Consider the following 26,744-nt stretch of genomic DNA (forward strand, 5'->3'; position numbering starts at 1 on the left):
TAGGGGACTGATTTGAATGGTGGCTGAAAAATAAATGTGTGTCAATTTAATTTGACAGCAGACTGCTCTCCATTATCTGCCCATTTAGCTACCTTTTGTCTCTCTAACTCTAAAAGTGTAAAGCTCTGAGATGCAAATGGAAAGAGTATTCCTCAAAAGGAGAAGGCTGAAAACATTTTCAGATAACTAGCATGAGCACTCCCTAATTACACGTGCAGTACAACTGGTTTTTCAGTTTTTTCCACCGCTTTTATATATGCATATGGGTCACAGTATTCCTTAACGTTTTGTTCTTTTAGATGTTTAAAAAAATAGCATCTATAACATGCAAATATAAGATTACATTACTTTGTAGTCAATGTTTTTGTGATAAATGCACTGAGTCATTGCGAGCTGCCTCGCTGTATCACACAATTACTGCTGTCATAGTGACACTAACGAAACCTTTTTATACAGTCTCATGCTGCTGTTAGCTGTCAGAGTTGATCATATTCACAAAGCAGCAGACTATAAAGACCTGCCTGCACTCTGTCTTCAGTGTAATGATATATTATGTATTTCCCTGTTATCATAACAGGGAAATAAATGGAATATATGGAATTTTCTTTTTTTCTCACAACAGTGTTATGAGAAAAAAAGAAAATTCCATAGCAACAAAACAATCCTGACTTTTACACAGTTGGGTTACAGAACATATAGACCAGATCCGATCAAGTTCAAGTGGAACATTCTTCATGTGTCAGTCTATGGCTTGCTAGTCTGTTTGCGTTAAAATTCCTCTTTAAGGTTTGTTAAACGGCAAATAATGTATGCAATGTTTATGACATTCAACGTGTATCTGGTATCTGCGCTCCCAGTGCTGTTACCACACTAATATAGTGCGACACACTAAGTAACATTCTAACCTTGTAATGTTATTGGTTTATCTGTGTCTTTAAACATATTTAACACCAAAAAGGCAAATCATTTGTTGCAGTATGACTTTATTCCACACTTGATCTGTAGACTCAAAGCAGTTATTCAAATATTCACCACAGGGAACATTTAAAGACGTGGTTTTGTGTGTGTGTATATATATATATATATATATATATATATATATATATATATATACATACAGTATACACACATATACACACACACACACACACGCACACACACACACACACACACACACACACACACACACACACACACACACACACACACACACACACACACACACACACACACACACACACACACACAAAATAATACAATAAGTTTCAGAGCCAAGCTTGTTTCAAGCAGGATATATCCACAGGACTTCTAACTTGCTTTTCTGTAACATTCACGAAAAGACAGCTGTTCCTGCCTTTCTTTGGATGAAGCTCTGAATTTATCACTTGCTATATCTACTGTCTGAGGTAATCTCCGAGGACTATGATATAATTTGATGACATAGTCTAGTGGCATTTTATTTTTCTCAAAAATCCTCTAAATCATCAGCCACTTTATCAGGTAAACCAAGTGTATCCAATAAAGTGGCGGGTGAGTGTCAGTGAGTCATTGTTTAACTGAAATCAATATCTGATGTCTCCCTGTAAGGAAACAAATGCTCTTCCAATCCAAGTCGAAGATCTATTACTAACTGCAGGGAAAAAAAGTTTTTCTTCGGCAGATGCGCACTTGGCAAACGACAACTAGGCAGAATAAAAATGACCAACGTGGTCCAGATCTATTACAGATCTACTGTAAGTGTGCAACCCCCAGGAAAACAACACATTTTTCTTCGTTCTTCAAACTTCTGACAACATCTGAAGCGCAGTTCTCATTCTCACCCTTTTCTGCTTTGTGACTGTTTCGATGACACCTGCAGTTAAATTCAGATGTCAGAAAACCCGATGGATGCGATGGTCTCTGACAGTCAAACATTGCGCAGACAGAGGCAGCTCTTCTCGGGGCTCTGTCCTCCACTGTTTCCTTAATTGGTTATTCCGTCCTTCGTGGTGTCATCCTCACTTTGCCTCAGAGACATTTTTGAAGCTCATGTATAAAGTGCTGACGCGCGTCGTGTCTCCGGGCATGGAGCCTCTGCCGTGCAGCCGCCGGCGCAGCAGGCGCGCCAGCCTCTTTGGAAACTGGTCGCTGAACAGAAGGTAAATACAGGGATTTGCGCAGCTGTTCAGACTGGCCAGCAACATCAGGATGGTAAAAGTTGCATCTGGAATAACAGGGGGAAAAATAGTGTGTCACGTGTTTGCAAGAATAAAAAATAATGTGATCACATAATCATTTCAACGCGGTTGAATTGGTTTGATATTGGATATTATGAATTCAACACCCATAAAACTTGTGATACATACCACTGATTTTGGTCATATTGCTTGTGATGTGTTCATGGTCATAGACTATATATCACAAGAGAGTAATTATTATAAAATCATATTATGGGCTGATCTAATGAGGTTTAATGAAAACAAACAATCGATGTTATGTATCACAAGTTTTATGGGTGTTGAATTCATTAAACCTCATTAAATCAACCCATATATATGATTTTTTAATAATTACTGTTTTGTGATATATAGTCTAGATGACCATGAACACATCATAAGTGGTTTGACCAAAATCAGTGGTATGTATCACAAGTTGTATGGGTGTTGAATTCATAATATCCAATATCCAATATCAAACCAATTCAACCGCGGTTTTATATCAAATTCTACCGGTTTCATGTCCATTATATCAAATTCAACCGGTTTCATGTCCATGCGTAAAATGTGCGCTTCTCGCATTGCGCGTTGACGCGCCAATTCTGCGGTCACAAAAACAGTGACGAAATTAACTCATAAACCACAAAACAGCTTACATTGAGATGAATGCTCCAAAGCAGCCCAGTAACAGCAGTAACTTACTCTCTTTTGGCGCGTACGTGTCCCAGGCGGACCAGAGCTGCACGGTGAAGAAAGGAGCCCAGCAGACAATATAAGCCAGCACAATGACCACCGTCATCTTCAGCGTCTTCACCCTGGCCTTGGACATGCCTGCCACGCCGCTGGCTCGGGCTGGCAACACACCTACACTATCCTGCTGCCTGCGAGATTTTTGGTAAAGGTTGATCTGGATGACTCGGCAGATGCGCACTTGGCAAACGACCACTGTAGTAACGGGCAGGATGAAAATGACCAACGTGGTCCAGGTGATGTAAGTCTGTAACCCCCACGGCTGGATGAATTCAGCCCAGCAGTCAAACACTCCGGGTGCAACCTCCACTTGAGAGAAAATGAAAACCTGTGGCAGGCTGCCCAGCACAGAAACCCCCCAGGCCACGCACACGGGGATGTTGAGTCTGGTGCGCGCCCGCTGGAACTTCACCATCGGGTTACACACGGCCTGGTATCTGTCCACGGTCATCACAACGATCATGTAAGTCGATAAAAACATCCCAAGAACTTGCAGGTACTTCACGAGGCGGCATATTAGGTCTGGTCCCACGAATCTGTCTGTGATATCCCACATGAGCTGTGGGCACACCTGGAAAAATGCGACCACCAGGTCCGCCAGGCACAGGTGGAAGACGAAGACGCGCATCCTGGACATCTGCTTGCGCTGTCTCCAGAGCACCAGCAGCAGGGCGGTGTTGAGCACGGAGGCGCCCACGAAGATCACGCTGAGCAGCGCGATCTCCACCCGAGCCAGACTCTCATCTCTTGGCACGTCCTCTGCATCCACAACGTTGCTGTTATTCACTGGGGACATTTTGTTTGGGGTCGGGGAGTATTAAGGCTTTCCGATTTTCCAAAAAGGAATCTGGAGTGAGAGCAAAGAAGTCTACACTGATTTTTTACATAAAAAAAAACTAAGAAGAAGCTTACATTCGACTATTTGTCAAGACAATGTTAATCCTTCACATGGCAAATAACCATATTCATATAGCCATATAGACGACATACTATGGAAATAATAATAAAAAAGTTAAAAAATAAAAAGGTCCTCCAAAACGAATAACCCTCTAAAGGTGAAATTTTAATTTACTGCTCTGGGTTATCTTTTCATTTCAAGGTGATTTGTTCAATGAAAACAAAGATATAGTAAAGCCTATACTTTATAATAAAACAAGTCATCTAACCTCTACCTACCTTATAAATGACGTTTTCAGATTTGTTCAAATGTGAAAGCGTTGAGGCCGATTGGAGGTTGGAAAAAAAATCCTGGTCTTGCTCTGCTTTTTCTACTGCGCCCCTGGGTTTTATGCCAGAGTGGAACTGGGTGGAGCTCCCCTTCATTCAGTCATCAGAATGATTATTTACAAATAATAAAATAACCCCAAAGAAAACAGGATTTATAATTTCTTTCTTTCGTAATCAAATGTATGCCTTTAATTTGTAAGCTGCATGTTTGTGTTGCTTGATTATCATTAACTAAAACAGATCAATTGGTCAAAACATGTGTGTCTTTGATAGCCTGAGATTGACAATTCTGGAAAGAAAAATATGTTATCTGTAAAATGTACCAATCAAATTAACAACTTAAAATGAGTTATGTTTACTTTTATTTCCCTTTCATTTGTCACAGCAAAAGTAATCAGCACTTTACACAGAAGGCAAACAAACACAGTACCAACAATCAGCTCAGTTAAATTATATTACAATCCAGTCCAATTCATTATAATTCAGTTCAACATCTGTAAAGTTTAATGCCAGTTTATACCAAAGAGCCCCATCAAGGAACCCAGCAGATCACATCAACTCTTCCATCCTCAGCAGAAGTGACAGTGGAGGAAAGAGTCTAACAAACAAAAACATGAAACATGAAAAAAATATTTTTTTTAGACCTGTGGATTATTATTATTTTTCACTCTCCATTGTCATGCTTGCCTTTAAGGACTTTATAGGCAAGAAGAATAATTTAAAATCATATCTTGGATTTAACAGGAAGCCAATGAAGGGAAACTATAGGAGAAAAATGATTTCTCCTTATAATCCTCATCCGAACTCTTGCTGCTATATTTTGAATCAGTTGAAGGCTGTTCTGAATAATTCTAGATAATGATCTTAAATCAATCTGTTGTCCAATGAACTGTGCATATGGCTTTTGTTAAATCTTACAACCCCAGTGCTAAAAAAAGCATGTAATGATTTGCAAATATCATGAACTCATATTTTATTCCCAAGAGAACATAAACAATATATCAGATGTTGAAACTCAGACATTTTACAATTTCATGGAAAATAGAAGATACAAGACACTTTGTCATGTGCAAATACAGCATTTGTTATTCTTGTATAGCATTTGTTCTCTATGTTTCAACATATATTTTGCAATGGGACTCTACTGGCTGGTATTGTGAAGACAGACACAATAAAAAAAAAAGGAAAAACAACAACGAACATTTCATGTGTTTATAGCAACCTAATCAACCTGATCAACGTGATTACTTTCTCTTTACCTAATAAGAACTGGTGCATTTTTTCATTGTTGCTTTGGGCCCCTGTTGAGAATTTAAAAATGATGACATAGTAAATAAAAACATGTGATGTCCACATATGTGTTCCATATCTCTGGATGTTCAGAGATGCAGTGACTGATGAGCCTCTGAGGGAGAACTGCAAAGAGCTGCCAGCCATCAGTTTTCTGATGTCAATGTTTACTCTTAACATATAAAATGCCATCATCATGTCTCGGTGGAAAGGTCGATATGATCACAAGCTTAACTATCTTCATATTGTGGAAGCACAGCCATATTTTGACCCCCCTCCCATCATTTATCTTGCAATAAGTCCTGTTTTTACTGTATCGTGGACACTGTATATATACGATTTAAAAAATCACATCAAATACCATAAATTGATATATCATGCCATGAACATGTAGCATACAAGATAAAAACAAGATAAACTTAGACAATGCAACGTTAGTCAGGGAGACTCAAACAGATTTTGAGTGTGGATTTAAACAGTGGAAATGAATGGATATTTCTGGGCTCAGATGGTAATGAATTCCAGACCCGGGGAGCAGAGCGGTTGAAAGCTCTGCACACCATGGTGATGAGACGGGCGGTGGAGCCAGTCAAGTGGATGGAGGCGGAAGGACAGAGGGTACTGGAGGGAGTAGCAACATGAAGCAGGCCAGGCATATGGATGGCCTTGAATGTTAACAGGATTTTGAATTTGATGTGGAACTTGACTGGAAGCCAGTGGAACTGCTGCAGGACAGGGGTGATGTGACGGATGGAGGGGCTTCTGGTGATGATGAAGGCAGCTGAATTCTGAACCACTTGAAGTTTATGGAAGGTTTTGTGAGTGAGGCCAAAGAGCAGCAAGTTAATAAATGAAAAAAAATAAGGCGAGAAGTGACAAGGCTGTGAACAAGGATAGCAGTGTTAAAGGGAGTAAGGGAGTGCCGGAGGAGGTTAATGATACATAGGGGGAAGTATGCAGACTGGGTAATGTTATCGATATGGGATTGGAAGGATAACGTACTGCTGCGGATGACACCCAGACTCTTAACCTTGATGGGAGGCGGAAAAAGAGCAATTGTCAAAAACAAGAGAAATACTCTCAGTTTTGGATAGCATTGATTTTGTACCAATGTGGAAAATCTCCATTTTGTCACTGTTTAGTTTGAGGAAGTTTGAAGAAAACCAAGACTTGATTTCTGCCATGCAATTGGTGAGGGAGGCAGGTGGGAAGTTGGACCTGCGATGTAAAGGTTTAAGTTGAAGGAGATGGATACAGCCTGAGAGATCAGATTTAAACCAGTCTCGTGGAGTATGAGTGGTACCGGTGGAGGACATTGAGGAGGGTGGTATGTCAGACTCAGGTCGAGGAGAATGACGATGGTGAATAGTCCAGAATCAGCTGCCTTGAGGAAGTCGTTTGTTATTTTGGTGAGTGAATAGTTAAAAGCATTATAGATGTAAAATAATAATGTAAAAGATAGAAAAACTGAGTGTAAAAAATAATCTGCCCTGTTGTCTGATGACAAATGGTAACAGTCAATGTTGACGTGAAGCTGCAAAGACAAGTGAAGCTGAAATTATTAAAGTCTAATGGCTTGTGAAAGGAATCGGCTTGTCAGTGTAGCCTGGGATTTCACGCTTTGTCTCTGAGGAAAGCAGTGTTGGGAGATTGTGTTTGGGGTGTGTATTGTTTTTGATTATGTTGTGGAGCCTTCAAGTATGAATGTTCTCTAGGGAGGATGGAGTCGCTTCCGAGATGTGCTGTGCAGCTATTATTACATGCTGGAGTGACTTCCTTTTCTGCACTCTGTTCCGTCCCACACTGATGGCACTATATCCAATGTTTTAGAAATAGCTGAGAATTTTGGTTGACACGCTAAATTTCGTCAGCTTTCTCAGAAAGTAAAGTCTTAGTGAGCTGCCTTAATAAGTTGTAGAGCTCTGTGCGACCAAGTAAGATCCTCACTGAAGTAAGTTGCAAGGAATTTAAAGATTTTCAGCCTCTCCATTTCAGCCCCTCCAATGAAAAGAGGAATGTGTTTCAAGCTCATCTTCCTTGGAAATACTTAATGCTCCTTAATTCTAAACAACTACCATGCCCTCACATCGCATTCATACATAAACTAACACCCCACACACCCATATACAGTAAATGTCACCTACATCAGCACACTGCCTTCACACATGCAGGTCTTTAGCCGTTTAAGGTGAAATGTTTTATCTTTTACCAGTGCATCTACCTTATCAACGATTTGCACACATACATTGTTTTTTTATTTTCTTTTTTGTACAACGTTTATATTTATTTATTTCTGCTTCATCTACTTGCTTAGTATTAGCTCACAGATTTCTTTTTTAATTCTTTGGATGCATATTGTTTATCAGATAGAGTCTAATAGTCTGGCTTCACACTATTTTTCTTTTGTATTTACATATTACAGTTCAGTTACACTTTACTTATTCAGTTAAGCTACATACTGTACATCAATACATTCTTCAGATTATATATTTTTATAGTCTTTTATAGTTTTTATTATTTCAATGTTGCTTGATGTTAATTGATAGTTCCATTTACACTACCTGAACTGAACTGAACTGAACTGAACTAAAATAAATTCACAGAGCTCAACTCTCTTGGTGTGGCATCACAGTCACATCATTAGGACTCAAGAAGCCAAACAGACACATTATGTTTGACCACCGAGTTGCTGGTACATACAGGGCATTAGATGTGTCTGTGTGATAGAGACCAGGAAAAACAGGCAATTCTTTGCATTAAATTACATATTTACTTCTTCTTCTTTTGATAAGGACTAAAGTACATTTCAGGCTTACACTATTAATCAGACAATTGGCAAGGTCACTCAAAGCATTAGCAACACAATAATCAATAAAATGACATGCAGATTAACTGCTAGTAAAACAGTACATTTCAATCAGAGGCTGCCACTCTGATTGAAATGTAATTACATTTACAGGAATCTTGTTTCATAGCACCGCTCTGAATGCTTTGCACCGACTGACTTGAAACCATTCAGTATAAATTGCCCACTAGGTACAGTAAAACAGACTGTATGCAAACAGTTTGATTTAAGTTGTTTACGTTATATACATTCGTTTGGGGTATACAAAAGCAGCAACTGCTTTTATTATAAAACAACTGGGTTCATTTTAAATTAGGAAATACTTTCCTCTGACGGCCACGACAAAGGAGCACTAAGAAAGGCAACTAATTGGCTCCTGGAGTCACAGTAGTTTTAATTTGAAACGATGCAGCTGATTGCGTTGCTGTAATGAATTACTGCCACCTGCTGGTGAAAGAAAGAATTTAATTTTCCTCACGATTTCAGCAATGTCAGATTTTCCTGGATACATTTCTTTTTTTTATTAATCCCTAATAATGTCATGAACTAATTATGATTCATATGTTGTGGTTTTATTCTATACCAGGTCCTATACCAAGTTTTTAAAATATGCACATATAAGCTCAGATATAAGCTAACAACATGTTATAATGTCTCAACAGTTTTTTGAATTACAAAAAAAGATGCTTATGAGATGTTCAACCAAATAGTGATTTTTATCTCTACAAATACTCAAATTAAAACCAAAAATCAACAATTAGAAAAAAAAAACGCAAATAAGCTGAACTGGGCTTTGTGTATCAGGACTTTGGTGAGAATATGCATTTGGTTTCCATTGACCTAAAATAGCCTACAACAACAGATGAAACAGTCATATGGAGCAAACTAGTCCTTTACTACATATGCATTTTTACTATAGTCTTTACTGTTTTCATATTTTTATAAAACCTTATATTTTGCATGTATAAAGTCTGCAGACCAATTACCTGGCCTATCTTGACACATTGCAGGACATGAGTAAATATGAAATGCAGCATTATGACCTTTTTATCAGCTATACCTTTCTTCTGAAAAATGATTTTAACATATATGTTTGAACATGTTAAGAGAAGGTACATATTTCAAGTTTGCGGTGCATTAAAGGAAAAGGCTGATTTACCAACTCTGCTCGAGTGCTTGGGACCATGAGGAGAATTTTCTCTGATCTAGTGTTATAGCTACTAGAGTAATATTTTAATAAATTGGATATGTACAGAGGTAGTTTACCCAGTAATGCTTTTGCAATAAATATTAACATATGTGATTTTCTCCTTAGACTCAGTGAAGTCCATTCATATCATAATGTTGATGTAAAGCACTTTGAATTACCTTGTGTTGAATTGTGCTATACAAATAACCTTGCCTTGCCTTGCCGCAGCAGAGTGGTTCATATATTACGTGTGAAATTAACCCACGAATGAAAGCATTCACTAATGCTGTAGTCAGTACTGGAGTTGAGGGGGGATGAGGGGGGATGGCATCCCCCCTGAAATAAAAACGGTCCAAATCATCCCCCCTGTAAAACTGCCATCCCCCCTTTCCATCCCTTATGTCATTTCATCAATGAATGTGGTTTTACTGCTATTTCAACATTTAGAGTCATCACCAGAAAAATAACACTAGAAAAAAAACTTTTTGACAATTTTCACCTGTTTCAAGTAAATTTTCACTTGAAATAATTAGAAAAATCTGCCAGTGGGACAAGATCCTATTACAAGCAAAATAAATCTTGTTCCACTGGCAGATTTTTCTACTTATTTTAAGTGAAAATCTACTTGAAACAGGTGAAATTTGTTGTTTTTTCCAGTGATGAGTCTTGTTTTAAGTGTAATGAGATTGTTTTACTAAAATTAGATATTTTAACTAGAAATAGGACAAATATTCTTGTTAAGATTTTGAGTTTTTGCAGTGATCCATTTTACTTACCCTGAAGGACAGAGTCATATTGATAAGTTCAGAAAACTGTTTTTTATTGTTGTGTTTTGATCTATTAGATGTAAGCCCAGTGGATATTTAAAGCTTACAGAAGGCTGCATTTAACTGCTGCTATGTCATTCCTGCAGTATTTCTGCAGGTGTTTTGGTCACTGCTATTATTTGTAATATATTATATTATTTGTAATCAGCACAAATTATCTGTCCCCATATGATAAAATCCACCATCCCCCCTGATTTTTTTTTACAACTCGAGTACTGGCTGTAGTTGACACAAACCAGCACATATCTCTTGTTCAGGTTCAGAGATGCTGTACTCTCTCTGGATAAAGAACACGTCGAGCACGTATGAAACGCCTGCTTCTTGCCTGCGATGACGTCACACCCCTCTGGACCAATCACAGCGCAGAATGATTAGGCGTCCCGACCGGAAAAGCGATGTCAACAGATCGGTGTCGCAGAAGTAGACGGAGGTAGTTTTCCCTCCGCGGTGCGGGTTAAAAGCTCCCTACTTTGTATTTAACAGTTCGCTTCCCAAGGAGACAGAGAAATTGATACATATATATTTAAATAGTTGAACTTCTTAAGTCGAAGACGGGGAAGATAGTGAGTTAAGTGCGAGCAGTTTAGCAACTTAGCTGGTCTTTCTGCAGCGGTGGTCGGTGCAGCCAGCGATGCCTCAGGAGGGGGATCCGTCTCTCCCTCTGGTCCGCTCCCTCAACAGTCGGGTTCCCATCAATGCTGTTTTCTGTAACCGAAGTCCACGCGTTGCACGACCTCTGTGGATAGATTATCGTGGGGTTCCTCGACCCTATGATGATTTACAGCCAGGAACCGGACGGAGAATAACCACCTTCGTAGGTATGCAAGCTTCTGCACACACTTCAGTGTTTTTACTTAGCAGCTGTGTTTTGGAGAGAAAGAACAACAGAGAAGCTACACTTTTAATAGTTTATTTTTGTTTATTTAAAAAGGATCCCCATTAGTCTTCACCATGGGAAGACTATTCTTCCAGGGATCCACACATAGACATACAAAAGAACAATAATACAACTCAAAAAGGGTGAACAACATTCACTAGAATTCCTGAAATAATAAATTGAAACAAAAATAAAAGATTAAGTAACCAACCAAAAACCATCCACATCTTAAGTAACAATATTTGCTACTATCACCAGATCTGTATCCACTTTTGAGCAAAATAGTTTGCAACGACTTTATAATTTATAATATACCTATACCACTATTTATAGTAGTTTAAATATACAATATAACATAATATACCTTTACATTATAATATACCTAAACTACTATACTATATATACACTCATAGCCAGTAATTTACAGTAATTTAGAATATATTTACTATTAAATTTATAATATACTTACAATTTGCAAAATAATCACAAATAATTTAACCATGTGTAGCTCAGGACGTGTGCTTTGCATAAATAAAAGTTTCTGTCTGACAGTAAAAAAAGAAGTCCCATTTATCTTGCTAAAAATCTAGTTGCTTTGACTTGCAGTTTAAGCCTGATTTATGGTTCCACGTTAAATCGACGCAGAGCCTACGGCGTAGGGTACACGGAGACGCGCACCGTACCTTACGTAAGCTCTGCGTTGGTGTAACGCGGAACCATAAATTTAGTGAGCAACAATGACATTTTGCCTTTGACTGTCACCAGGTCACCCATGGATGTTCAGAGATGCAGAGACTGATGAGCCTCTGAGGGTGAACTGCAAAGAGCTGTTTCTTCCCAAACCAGTAGAGGGTGGATCAGTATTTGTTAATATCACTCTCCCTGGTAAGACTAATCAAATTACCTTCATTTTTCATCAGAACTTGCCTAATGTGTACTGTAAACTGTGTCCAACACATTTAGCTTGACAGATAGATAATCAGATACGTGTATTATGCTGTTGTAGATTCCCAGCCATCCAGCTAATGGTAACTAAAAGGCTTGAAACAATCCAACACGACTTCCTTCTATCCTGAAAAATGTGTCAGTCGTCTGACAAAGTCTTCAGGATAGGAGATGAAACATCTTCCAGAACAAAAGAAAAGGAAACCCAGTTGCCTTGTTTCATGCCTTTGAATGAGATGTATGTTATATAAAATGCTATCAAACTGCTGTTGATCGGAGTGCTTTAACAACTATATGGATTGCCCCTTCAACAAATATTTATTTGGTTTACACAGTTGACACTCTCAAGGATTGTGCCCTCCGTGTTATACGTCGCCATGTACGACCGGAAGACTACAGGAAGTTGGAAATAGCACGTTGTCTCCACGAGGAGCTTGAGGATCAACCCAGCTCATTGAAAGATCTCCACCGCATGAACCACCGAGTAGAGCAGCATCTGCTGGAGAGGATCCAGAGCCAGGAGGAATGAGACTGGATGATTATTTATACACACATGGACTGCAATGCTGTATTGCACACTCAGAGACAGTAAAGACATTGAAAAGATGTGTAAATAAGATGTTTGAGTTGGTTCTTGGAGAAGTCAGGACTGTTCCTTCGAAGCAAAGAAGACTCGCTTTTATTTTATTATATTCACTTGGTGGCTTTATCAAATGACTTCCTTGGTTATAAAGAGAAAAATAGTCACTATAATGTTTCAATAAGAGTTTTTATATGATATACAATGTAACACCAGAGAGATGGAAAAAATCTTATGTTTCTTTCTTAAATCTTCACTTCTGAGTATATTTGTTATTCTGCTATATACACTTTAAGCATTCACGTAAAAAAATAGTTTGAGATATATTCTGTTGTAGGGAAACTATCTTTAATTTACCTGAAGATATACTGTGTCAACTTTAATATTTCCCAAAGTTTTATATTGCATGGGATTTCCAGCTGAGAAAATAAAAAGAATAGCAGAGATTTAACGATTAGACTGTTAAATGTGACTGAGGGGTTCGGCGCTGTGCCTCATCTGCTGTTTTTGCCCCCCACATAAATTTTCCCCTCCCTCGCCCATCTGTCACCCAGTTACTACTTTGCACATCGGTGTTGTATTTCAATGTTTCCATTGTTTTATTTGTGATGATTAATAAATTAAGTATGTATTTGTTACTGATTCTTTTACATGTCCTGCTATTCTCATTTGCTTGGATAAAATTATCAACTTACAGTTTACTAGTAATTACAGTAGAGTCAGTTTTTTGAGATTATGTTAAAATCATTTACTCTCCTTTGTAATGTTTCCATTACTTTAATTACTTAATTAGCTTTTTTTAAAGTTTTCTTTTTAGAATTTACTGTGGAAAAACTGGTCAGTATATATCATGTGTGACCCTCAAATGTTTGTACAGAGAAGAATTAGAATAACCTCACGCATAACAGTGGTGCAAATGCACTGTACAAGCTTTCAGGCAGATAACAAAAGGATGCCTCTCGCCATGTGACTTATCTGCAGGGGCAGTGTTGGCACAACTGTTGCTAAGCAACCGAGTAAAACAACACATCTTTGAACGTGTGAGACGAGTTGAGCCATCTGTGGTAAAATCAGGAACATGCAGGCATGAGGAAAGAAAAAAACCCCAAGACCTGAGTCGCTTCAGGCGATGTCTCCAATCACTGAGGAGTTTTCACTGACTATCACGTGCGTGTGCAGCATTTGCAGTTCTGTTTTCTCCTCAGTAAGACATTTTGGCTGAGGAGTCACCTGGATGTTCCCACACCTCCAGACAGATCACTGGAGCAAAATGAAAATAAAGTTCAGTAAGTGTTAAAGAACAATCTCTTGATGCACAGAATGATAAATCCATAAAAATACATGATCCATCTCATACAATGCACAATTGTTGACGGAAGCAGGTTTGTGAAAATGACCAAACTTTTAAAAATGATATAATATTGATAGATTAATACATAAACAAGATGATAAATCTCTGCATGTAACAGAAGTGTATGTTTCTTCCATGGTGCAAACACACAGTATACCATACTAGGCATGGTGAGAGCATTTTGATTGATTAACTGGGTTTCCCACGTATTTACTCTGCAATCTTTTTAATCCGTCAGACCAAAAGTCAGTATCACACTTCAAAACTTGCCCCAGAACAGGAATGTGTTTCATGAATGAGCCAGGAGGGGCTTCTGCTATTGGCTAACAGAGGAGAAGGGCTCAACATCTAAGTATTGATTCAAGCTCTGATTGCACCTGAAGTTTAGCAACTATTTGCCATATTCACCCATAAATCCTGATAAAATCTCCACCCTTAATCTCCTTTACAGCTAAATCTATTACTTTTGGAACAAATGATTTCAAACAACAAAAAGCAAATGAGGAATGTTAAAGCTTAAAAGTGACACAATTCGTTTTTATTGTTGTTCTTTTGTTTCCCCTTCTAGGTAAAGGATGCTGTCTGGGTGCATATAAGACCTTTCTGGGATTACCAAAACTCTGACAAATCTGACACAAATTTTAACCTTATCACCAGAGACAGATTTAAGTGTCATAAAACCAGATCTTTCGGCCAACTTGAAAAGCAAACAAAAAACATTAGGACACAATTAATACAAGACACAATCTGTATAATTTCCAGAGTGTGTTTTCATTTAGTGTAAGAATGATGGGATTTTGTAGCAGTAAAGTTACGAATAAAACTAATGAATAAAACTACCACAGCTGTTTTATCTACTTTGAGTAACTTGTGCCAGTGAAATATTAGAAACATTGTGTGATCATGCACTCTGTGGAAATTGAAGTTTCCATCAAGGATAAGCCATCCTTACAACATTCACAATAGTTGTCCGTCTGTCCGTCCGTCCATCCGTCCGTCCTGGAGAGGCTGCCAGTCCACTACAGACAATATTTGTCTTTAGGCATAATGATGATGACATTTTCTCCCATTTACCGTCTTATTTAGTTTATCATAGTTCGACTAATCCCTTCTCACTTTTACAATTAGATTTAAATTATAGACTGTTGTTTTTCCTTCTACTTGTTGTAATGCGCTTATTGTTAAAACTCCTTTAAACCATCTCTTGTAATGACTTACTTTTATTTAATATATATAACTACCCCTGATGTAATTGATATACTTTTATGTACTGTCAACAATGTGCTGTTTGTTACTGTATACCTGTTGTTTTGTAATAATAAATAATAACTTTCAGTGTGACCCAGGTCACACTGAAAGTCACAGGTGTATAAAATGTACAGTACATGTTGAGGAGGGGGGTGAAATGGTGCCATCTGCTGGACGAATTAGCACACATCAGAATAAAAGGTAAATTTATCAAGAAAACACCATATTTATGAATACTGAATACTGAAACAATTTCACATCTGTTTTTTTTTTATTGTGATATCTCTAAAAGGTTTTGGAATGATGTTGAATCTTATTTTTTGATGCTGCTAAATCTACATACTCTCTTAGCCTTAAAGATGTTATTTGCTATTATGTTAACTCAGAAGATGCTCTTGAATACCTGATAAACTTTGTTATTCTATATGCAAATTTTTTTATTCACAAACAAAAATTTGCAAAATCACCACCTATGATTGCTCCTTTTCTCCTGGAACTTAACGCTTTGCTTAAATCTCTGATTTTGTTAAAAACTTTTTTTTATCTCTGCATCCTTTTCATCGGTTTAAACTTGTATTCAAAGCAATTGCAAAAAATGTATCCTACACATTCAACCTTTTCTCACAAAACACCAAAAGTATGAAGTATGCATCTAATTTTGTAATGGGATGTGTGAATACTTTTTACTCCAGTTTTTCTTTCTAGTAGAATAACAATTTTCACAAATAAATAATGAGACTACATGCCAACTTTATCCAGTCTGTTGTTTTTATGTAAAAGTATTAAATCTCATTTTTTCCTGTTGGAGTTTTGTTGTCTTATCAACAAAAGCTGGAAGTACAAACAAAATAAATAAATATATACATAAAATTAATTTTAAAAATCAAACCCAACGAAGAATAAGGTTGGGAGGCCATGTAAAATGTCAACAAAAGCAGAATACAATGATGCAAGGATTTGCAAATTATAACCAATATTCTATCCACAATAGAATAGAGAAAGCATGGGACATTGAAAATAGGAACTGCACCATTAAAAAAACAACCTCAAGAAAAACAATATTTTATTTGCGCAATGAGTAAAAATGTTGTTAATTGTAATTTATTTTTATTTTTTATTGTTGCTAGAGACAGAGAAACTGGACATTGATCTTCATTCAAAAATGGTTGATACTTTGAATCAGTTTAACAGTTAAGAAAAAACTTGACTTATTATATTGGTATATAGATAAAAGTTCTAAAAAATGTCAGCAAAAAGTAGTTGAAACCCGAAAAACAGAAGGGATAAATCATTTTGATTCAAAGTGAGATGATGAGTGAGTGATCATATTTGAGTCTGACAAAAATATTGTCTTACTGAAAATAAAGACTCAATTACATTGGCACACCTGGTGTACTGAACATCGCGGGTATACCAGGGTACACCCACCTCTTTATTACAAACTGGCAGGTGGGGGTTTTGCTTACATTTGATCAGTTATGTCAGAGATACCAAATCCCGAAGAAACACTTCTTCAAATATTTGCAGTTAAAAAGCTATGTCTTCAAAACACAAACAGTATGTGTTATGTGTTTACCATCTTTATCTAAATTAGAGGAAATGACACTTGCAAATTTAGGAGGGAAGGGCCATGTATCTAAATATTACAATATACTAGTCGCACATAGTACTGAATCAGCAATAGATAAATTAAACGCTTGGAAAATTGATATAAAAGAAGATATTGATGAATTAGATTGGAATGATGCATGTTTAAAAAATCAAAAACAAACAATAAACACAAGGTCTCGACTACTCCAATACAAGTGGTTAATGAGAGTGTACATAACCCCAGTCAAACTCCACCATATGAATGCTAACATTCCAGATGACTGTACAAAATGTTTGAATGAGAAGGGAACATTATTTCACTGCTTATGGGAATGTGTCATGATCCAAAACATCTGGAAGGATGTTATAAATTGATTGTCAGAGATGTTTAATGCTGAAGTCCCCCTAAATGCCAAACTGTGTGTGCTTGGAATATACCCAAAGAACATACTACAAACGTCAAAGCAATATACAGTTCTGGACTTTGGACTTCTTCAGTCCAGGAGAGCTGTTGCACTGTGTTGGAAGAGTATGGATGCTCCGACACACTGAGAATCTGGATAAGGGAGCCTTCTGGTTGTATTGGACTGGAAAGACTAGCGTACATTGCTTTTTGTGATCAACTTTTTATTCATTTTTTTCATTAATATATATAGAGGAGAAGCAATGTACTAGCGTACATTGCTAAAGGAAAACGAAAGGACTTTGTTGAACTCTGGGAACCATATATGAACATTATGACGGATGAAAGTGCAAGATTTACCTGAAAATAACTTGTAAATATTGTGGAAAATATAATCTTTTTATTTATTTATTTAATATTTATTTATTTCTGTTTAATTTATTTATGTCATTTATTTTATTTTTCCTCCCTGATTGGTTAATTCAATATTATTATTTATATTTAAATTGAAAATGGTGCAAGCTAAGTGTATGTGTGTCTATGTAATGTATGCGTAAATGTTGTAATTTTGAAAAACTAAAAAACGACAATAAACATATTGTGAAAAAAAAGAAAAACAAACAAACTGGCAGGTGAGTGATGACTGCATTAGAAATTCATAACATAAATAACTGATTAAACAATTCTCGCGAGATCGGAGTAGACTGCGTTTATTGCCATTGCCAAAAACGTTACCGTCATCTAGTGGTTTCCTCTCAAAACTTAACTTTCAGGTCAACGCGACAAATGGAAGTTTTATAATTTCGCTTTCAACTCAGTTGCAGCTTTGTCCGGGTTATTTGAAGTGTTTGGTGGGGTTTGTTTGAGTCACTGCTGAGGGTTAAGGCCAGGTGAGCTCCCACGCTGCCGAGAAGGTAATACTCATCTCTCTAATAGTTTAATAGATTTAACACTGTAGCTGGCAAACAAACGACACACTAACACACATACTTGTAATGGTCTCTTTAAGAGTCCTTTGTAGTGGGACTTTTGAAAAGCAATTTGAATCAAGCAATGAAGAGAGCTGCTAGCCATCAGTTAATTAGCAGAGTGAAAGCGCCATGGCGCTAATTAAGTTAAGAAATTGTGTTTTTTCAGCGCCTTTTCTGACAATTGTAGGGCTTCTTTTTCTGCCGACACCAAGTCACATGCAAAAATGACCTACTGCAGTAATATGGGTCATTAAGTCCTAAAATGCTTTTACTTAAGGTTCCACTTTGAGATAATTAGTAGTGCTGTGTGAATGCACAGGTTTTTACACACACACACACGCACACACACGCACGCGCATATATATGTGTGTGTGTGTGTGTGTGTGTGTGTGTGTGTATGTGTATGTGTATATATATGTATATATATATATATATAAATCATATACATTTGGAAAGCCTGTTAATTCCCTTTTTAAGTGGTAACATTTGTAAGGAACATGTATTTGTAGGATGACCAGCAGAGCTGAGTAATTAAGTTAAACCCATGAAAAATTTGCCAAATCTTTTCTGCCAAGCAGGTTATTTTGCTGTTGCTATTGACTAGGGTTGTCCCAATCCGATCACTTGAGTTTGAGTATCTGCCGATCCCGATTTTTCCCGATCCGATCACTTTTTTTGGCTCCCGATACATTTCCGATACTTTTTCCCGATCAGATACATTTTGGCAATGAATTAAAAAAGAAAAAGAGTACTAAAACTCAAATTATCCCAGTTTATTTTATTGTCCATTGGAGAAAAACATGGACATATATTTCAACAAAGCTTAGCAGCACTAGTGCCACAAAATGTAAAAACATGAAATTGTAAACTAAAACAAAAAGTGCAGAATAGTGCAATAACAAAAATAAATAAATGTAACTTCAAAAGAGGTAGTTGAAAGACATCCAGTGAAACTCAAAAAACACAAGAAAATGAAAATACTTTTTGACTTAACCTTAGTGCAACATTCTGAATGGCATGAAATGAATAGCAGCAGCTTAATGCAACATGAACATGAACAGCCCGGCCGGAAGTGACGTTAAATGCAACGATGTATAAAACGATTTAATATATATTAAAAACATTAATAACTAGGTATGTCCCGATACTTTTTTGGCTGATACCGATGTTTTGAAAATGCCGTGATCGGGCCCAGTCGATCGGGCAGCCGATCGATCGGGACAACACTACTATTGACTTCTTTTCAGCTTCTGGTGCCCCCAGTTGCCAGTCGGGTGCTGATCACGATTCTGCCTACGGGAGTTGAATAGGGTTAAAGTGTGGAGAAGACGCGGAGATACTGATTGCTGCACCGTTAGAGTAACATCTTTTGGTGGAGGCAGTGTGATGGTGTTGAGTTGCATCTCCCTGACTGGAAAAAATGTCATCATTGGAGGGAATCTCAATGCAGAGAGATATCGAGATGAGTTTCTACAACCAGTGGCATTCCCATGTATCCACAGTCTGGGACCAAACTCTATCCTCCAAGGTGACAACGCTCGCCCCCACAGAGCGGGGTTTATCAGGCCACGTTTACACATAGCCGGGTATTTACAAAAACGGATATTTCCCCCTCTACGTCTTGAAAAATACCATCTTTTACACGGACCCGCATAAATACGCTGTTAAGGTGCTATGAGCATCCAAACCTACAGAGGGCAGTGTAACGAGAAGATAAAGTCATGCCAGCCAATCAGAATCCTGGAAAAAAACGTCAACAAATGACACGTGTAACTTCCAGTTACTTCCAAGATGGAACGAGAGTCTTTTGTTTGGAGTGACAGAGAAGTGGAGTTACTTTTAAGTGTAACTTTAGAATATAAAACAGGTAAAATACAAGAAAATATTGACGGTGGCCAAACAAATTGTAAACACAGGTCGCACACATGATGCTGGTGACTTTTCTGTCGCATAATGTGACGTTCTGAAGCCTAAATCTCCGTTTCCCTCTGTTTACAAGCACACGTGAATTTGGAGTTTTTGCAAATCTCCACTTTGGCCGGAGTTTTCAGAAATGATCGTTTTTTGGTGACTTTGAGCTTCATTTTCGTGTAAACGAACGACCAAAACGCATGAAAACACCACTGTTTTTGCTACGTGTAAACGGGGCCTTGGAGACTACCTGCAGAATTTGGGAGTGGAGAGGATGGAATGGCCTGCCAGCAGTCCTGACCTCAACCCCATTGAACACTTGTTTGATCAGCTTTAGTGTGCTGTCCATGCCAGTGACCAACACACAACCACATTGGCTGACTTACGACAAATGCTGGTTGAAGAATGGGTTGCCATCCCAGAGCTGTGTGACCAGCATGTGGGGGAAAGGGCCAGGCGGCTAGTGCTCCACATGCTGCTGCTGCTGCTCCTGTTTAAGGGGGACCTATTATGGAATCTTATACCTATTTTAAACAGGCCTTGAATGTCTTAAAAACAAGGTTTTGATTGTTTTTGCTAAATGAATTAGAAATTCAGCCTCTGAGCCGTGTCTTTATCTTCCCATTCTCTAACCTCATTATCTATGTGGGATTCTGAGTGGGCGGGGAGGCTATATTAATGAGGCACTGTGCTGATTGGCTGCCTGAATGACGCGATACACCGCTATGAAAAAATGGCGGAAGCTCTGGCTGGCGGAGTTAGTTGTGGGCGTGGTTTCACGCATCGGAGGCCAACCTATGTAAATCGCATTTTCGTTATGTAACGACGGGAGCAGAATCTGAACGGCTCGTAGAAGCCACATCACACTGGACGGCTCATCCGGGCGGCTGTACAGACACTGCAGAATTTGGTTGCTTTCCTCCTTGTCTGAGTTGGCAGGCTGAGGGGAGACCACTTTATATATGTTAAAGCAAGAAAAAACGTGTTTTTCATAATAGGTCCCCTTTAAGTGGATACATTGTTAAATTGCCAAAGGAGTCAGTTATTTGGCATCGGCCGAAAATGGATTTAGGACATTTTTTGTTTTTATTTTCACTAAAAGGTGTAATTGTTATTCCTTTGATAAATGTATTTTGTTAAACATGAGTTAGTTATATTGAGAAAAAAAAAAAGTAAACCACTTGTAAAGTCAAAACATACTCATCTAGGTCACACAATTTAGTTAAAACTCAGTTTGAAAAATAAAGTTTTTAATGTGTACTGATTTTGTAAGTGTAGTAATAATAATAATAATAATAATAATAATAAAAAAAAGAGAAATAACGCTGGGTTGAATTTAGTGTCACAAATGCAATTTGATGTTTACCCATGATTTCAAATGTGACAAGAAATTGCACCAATAAACAAAGACCATGCTTTAGTCAAATGATAATGATACAAGAGTTTAATTCCAGAAATGTCTTTCTTGTGACTTGGACATCCCAGCTTCTCACACAGATCTGTCCATCTGTTTTTTGATCATGTGTTAAATTAGGATCTGAGACATGGACAGTGGCAGACAGAAGGTGTCATTTAAGTGGTTGCATCGTGCTTCCACCTCACCCACAAGTCCTCAGGCGAATACTCCTGGGTCAAGTGGCTGGAATAAGAATGAGGACTCAAGTTATTTGCCCCTCAATGAATCCCCGGGATCTGAGGTACTTGGAGCTCTGAGCCTGGACACCCCCAAGAGAAAAGCAGAGGTGCTCGGTGAGAGTGCCCCCTCTTCAGGTAAAATCCATCTGAGGAAGCTCTCCAGGAAAACCTTCGAAACTTTACAGGTACATCTTTTATTATTTAGATATGCCTGTTGCAATGAACATTCTAATTCATCTCAGACTAAAAAAAGTCTCAAAAGATTTATTTGCATTAGGAAAGTAAGTTATAGAATTATCTTTTTGGCACAGGACACACTCATAAAGACATCACCCAAGCAGCAGGAATCCCCGGAGAGTTCTGATTCATCTCATTCTTTCATCTTAAAAAAGAAGGAGAGGACACCTGAGGAGGGATCAAAGGCTATCTGCAGGAAAGCCTTGATAGCAGCCATTGGCAATGCAAGAGTAAAAGCAAGCCCCAGGACTGACACAAATAGTGGGCCTTTACCACTTGTAACTTGCACTGTTCAGACTGAGGTCCCCAGCCCAGTATCTCCTGAAACTACAATTGTGGATAGCAGCTGCTTTTCCTGCAGATCTGATAGTGAGTCTGAGGATGTTTGCTGTCTTGAAGAGGATCTGGACACTCCCCTTCGGGTGTTTAAAGACACAGAATCCCAGGGTTGCAGCACATGGCCAAAAATAGATAGAAAGGTAAGATCACAATCTGAAAGAAATGCATGTTTTATTTGTTTTATATTTCAGTTTCAGTTTCAGTTTATTTAAAAAAGGACAGTACACATTAATCAACATTACTGTAAATGCGCCAGTTTTAGCCAACTGGCTAATTCGCAACTGTAGTCCTTTTGGCAAGATGTTATAAACCATTACACCTAAAACAGAAGCATTAAAAGTAAAACACAATATTTACAATACACAATTAACTGATTACATGTGGTCACATGTTTGATTTGTTAATAGCCAGGTCTTGAGGTCTATTTAAAACATATTAGTTCTTTTCAATTTTCAGTGATCAAAGTTTTCTTGAATTTCCTTTTACTCTTTGGCATTTGAAAGTGATAATGAAATTTATAGTTATTATGCCTGCAAAAAAAAAAAAAAAAGGTGAAAGGAGATGGATATTTGACTTTAATTTTTTTCTCCCCAGAATTCCGTGCTTATCGAAAATACCTGCCAAGGAAAGCTGTTTGCACAAGAAAATGTGCTCAAAATTCCTGTACCAGAGCATATTCCAGACTCTCGTTCTTATTTCACAACTCGCCACAATAGCCTGGAATATTTGACTCCGTTAGTGGACTCCCAGGAAGTTACAACACCCTCCGTTACCCTGTCATCTACTAATGAAGATACTGGGATCTCCCTGGAAGCTACTAAGGACACTGGGACGCCTTTTTCATCATTGCAAAGAACAGTCGTCGTGTCATTCAAGCAGCCCTACCCACCAAAAAGTGGCCCTTCAAATTCATTCAGAGCTGAGTCTCACAATTTTCACTCATCCTTGAAGTCAAATTTATTGGATCCCTTTGCTCCGTCACTATGCTCAAATGAAGGAATATCAAGCCCGTCCTTGACCTCTGCAGCTGCCCGCAGGAAGAGTGATGGTAGCTCTTCCATGCGTAATTCTTCCAAACCCTTAGCTCACAGTTTCACTTCTTCAAGAAGGTTGTCCTTGGGTGCTGAACCTTTGTGTGCCAGTTACTCACACTCAGACACTCAGGCTGGTTTCATCGATACACACTGCCATCTAGACATGCTCTATGGGAAACTTGGCTTCAGGGGGACATTCAAGAACTTTCGTAAACTTTACAGGAACAGCTTTAGTCCATCGTTTCAAGGCTGTATTGCAGACTTCTGCAACCCAGATGTCATGGTGAAGGAAGCCCTGTGGGAAGGTTTACTGGCTGAAGACATGGTTTGGGGTGCATTTGGATGCCATCCACATTTTGCTAAATTCTACTCTGGCGTTCAAGAGCATAACATACTAAATGCGATGAGACATCCAAAAGCTGTGGCATATGGGGAGATCGGGCTGGACTATTCCTACAAAAACTCCACTGACACGTCAATGCAAAAGAAGGTAAGGTTTAATTCATACGATCTACAACAAATAAAACTCTACGTAGACACTTATCTTACACTAAATTGGATTTTATCACTGTAATTAAAAAGAAGAGATATTATACATCCATGCATTCAATACATGCGACCATAAAGGCAGATAAATGTTATTTAGAAATGTGATGCAATGTTCATTTTAGCTGAGTCTGTGAATGTATCGCATAACTATTTTTGTGGGTGTGGGTGGGTGTGTGTGTGTGTGTGTGTGTGTGTGTGTGTGTGTGTGTGTGTGGTTGCAATATTGCAACATAAACCAATAAGGTAAAAATTAACAAATTACTTTAGTTTTCAATACATACAGCTGACAAAAATGATATACAAGCCAAACATAAATAGTCCAGTTTTATTGACTTCATTTGACATTTTTTAAATCTTTCATCGTAGACATGCATGATGATAATTAAACAAAAACAAAAACAAATTTGCAGTAAAATTGCAATTATGGGTAAACAGTCATGTCATTACACATTTGAACATTTTTATCACTCCTAATCCCAAAAAATAATGTCCACATGTTTCAATACTTCCATGTGAAGGTGTTTGAGCGTCAGCTGCGCTTGGCAGTGGCCATGCAGAAGCCTCTGGTGATCCACTGTAGGGATGCAGATGATGACCTTCTACCAATCATGAAGAAGTGTGTTCCCAGAGAATACAAAATTCACAGGTGTGTCTTTTTGTGCAAAATAATCATGCCTAAGTCTTCTATTTGTATTTCTTCTTTTTTTACTTTTAGTATTTTACTTATTAATAATTCTTACTTTTGCTCAGAGATCATGTGTTGCCATTATCTTTCAATTTATTTAGTCTGTTTTTTTTTTTCAGATTTGAGGTTGCAGTGATTAGAATGTAAATGCTTTGGTTAATTGGTTGAGGATCAGTGAGAACAGTGGGTCCTTCGCATAAACCATATGGTCATTTTTGTTAAGAATTGAATCATTTCAGCCTGCCAGTAGGACTTAAAGGGAAAGTTCGTTTTTTTACAACCTGGACCTTATTTCTGGCATTTTTTTATGGTCGTATACTCACCCAGGCAAGTTTGTTGTCATTTGGAGTCCTTCGGAAGATATTAGGGGGTTTTTTGCGAGCCTCTTCTCCATATAATGGTAGCGCATGGGGGCACCGCGGGACACAGACGATGCAGCGTCTAAATAACACATGATTGCCGCGAAACTCGTTCATTTATTTTATGAATCACTAGATCTGCTTCCAGGACCTGTTGTCTACATCCGGGGCTGACATGTTTCAAATAACTAACAGTAAACTAACAGTAGCGAACTCCAGCTGTACACAGAGCTGTGTCTGGGATGCGCGCACAGAGATGACGTCATGCAGTTCAGAGGTCTTGTTTACAAACTGATTTATTTGTTACACACACAGCCCCGGATGTAGACAACAGGTCCTGGAAGCAGATCTAGTGATTCATAAAATAAATGAACGAGTTTTGTGGCAATCATGTGTTATTTAGACGCTGCATCGTCTGTGTCCCGCTGTGCCCCCATGCGCTACCGTTATATGGAGAAGCGGCTCGCAAAAAACCCCCTAATATCTTCCGAAGGACTCCAAATGACACCAAACACCTCTGGGTGAGTATACGACCATAAAAAATGCCAGAAATAAGGTCCAGGTTGTAAAAAACCGAACTTTCCCTTTAATTGTAGCTGGTGTGCCGGTTAGCTCAGCTGGTTGATCGGCAACTCAAGCACAGATGCTTCCTTTCTTGTGTCGTTGGCATGGGTTCGAGTCCCGGACCTGAATCCCCCTCCACTTGTGCCACAAGGTCTTCAAACAAAAGAACTCGCTGTGTGTATTTGCAAATCTCTTCTCTTGGTGGTAATCTTTTTTTCCTTTTCTTTTTGCCTTTTATGGTTTCCAGGCACTGTTTCACAAACAGTTATTCTGTCATTGAGCCTTTCCTGAAAGAGTTCCCCAACTTGTATGTGGGCTTCACAGCCCTGATCACCTACACCAAGGCCAACGAAGCCCGAAATGCTGTCCGCCAGATTCCTCTTAACCGCATTGTTCTTGAGACGGATGCGCCATATTTCCTACCAAGACAGGTATATTTCAATAAAGGTTTAAGTAATCCATCCATCTTAGAGAATGCAAAGATCAATACATGCCTCATAGTAAACGCCAAATAATTCTATTTTGAACCATAAACATTGATAACATGCTTATTACTGTCACTGAAATATACTTTCAAATGTCACCGATGAGATTTCTGCTTTGTCTTAAAAGGGCTAATGAGATTAACATTTATTTAGATAAACATTATTCAGATGTGATTTTGAAAACACTCAGATGTTTAATGGTTTGAATGGCTTTAACTGTGTTAATTTTAACAAAGACCAACTGTTAAAGGCTCTGTGACAAACAAGAAGACTCAACTAGAAGAAAAAGGGGGAATAAGGGCAGTGTCTAAGTATAAACGTATTGCTGGCTGGACCTTTTCCTTGCTAAACATATTTAGAATCACAGCAATGGTAATCCTGCCACAATGTGTTGCTGCTGATGTGAGGATAAGCATTACACTGTGATATTTGAACATTTGTATAAATCCCTGACTTATAAGGCTTAAGCTACTCCTCAACAAAGACGTAGTGTTTGTGGCTGTCTCCCTGTTTCCAGGTCGGCAGAGATGTCAGTCGGTTTTCCCATCCTGGAATGGGCATCCACACTCTGCAGGAGCTGAGCTGGTTGAAGAGCGAAGATATGACCACAGTCCTCAACACCATCCGAAACAACACCACTCAGCTTTACGGCATATGA

General features: G+C 38.2%; 3 protein-coding genes across 3 annotated transcripts; 2 read left to right on the forward strand and 1 right to left on the reverse strand.

Moving 5' to 3' along the window:
• Positions 1-1,956: 1,956 nt before the first annotated feature.
• Positions 1,957-4,191, reverse strand: avpr2b.1 (arginine vasopressin receptor 2b, tandem duplicate, 1). Its single transcript, XM_061728608.1, has 3 exons — positions 4,122-4,191; positions 2,898-3,792; positions 1,957-2,203 (listed from the first exon to the last, which is right to left on the reverse strand). The coding sequence occupies exons 2-3, from the start codon at positions 3,739-3,741 to the stop codon at positions 1,998-2,000; spliced, it is 1,050 nt and encodes a 349-aa protein (XP_061584592.1). The 5' UTR covers positions 3,742-3,792; positions 4,122-4,191; the 3' UTR covers positions 1,957-1,997.
• Positions 4,192-10,733: 6,542 nt separating this feature from the next.
• Positions 10,734-13,347, forward strand: vhl (von Hippel-Lindau tumor suppressor). The gene is made up of 3 exons (XM_061728609.1): positions 10,734-11,141; positions 11,966-12,085; positions 12,481-13,347. Exons 1-3 carry the CDS (start codon positions 10,955-10,957, stop codon positions 12,672-12,674), a joined length of 501 nt encoding a protein of 166 aa, XP_061584593.1. The 5' UTR covers positions 10,734-10,954; the 3' UTR covers positions 12,675-13,347.
• Positions 13,348-21,743: 8,396 nt separating this feature from the next.
• On the forward strand, positions 21,744-26,744 carry tatdn2 (TatD DNase domain containing 2). Its single transcript, XM_061728296.1, has 7 exons — positions 21,744-22,019; positions 22,146-22,301; positions 22,368-22,550; positions 23,005-23,934; positions 24,512-24,639; positions 25,849-26,032; positions 26,604-26,744. Exons 1-7 carry the CDS (start codon positions 21,744-21,746, stop codon positions 26,742-26,744), a joined length of 1,998 nt encoding a protein of 665 aa, XP_061584280.1.

This window comes from Cololabis saira, chromosome 8, assembly GCF_033807715.1.
Source record: "Cololabis saira isolate AMF1-May2022 chromosome 8, fColSai1.1, whole genome shotgun sequence".
Classification (NCBI taxonomy): Eukaryota; Metazoa; Chordata; class Actinopteri; order Beloniformes; family Belonidae; genus Cololabis; species Cololabis saira.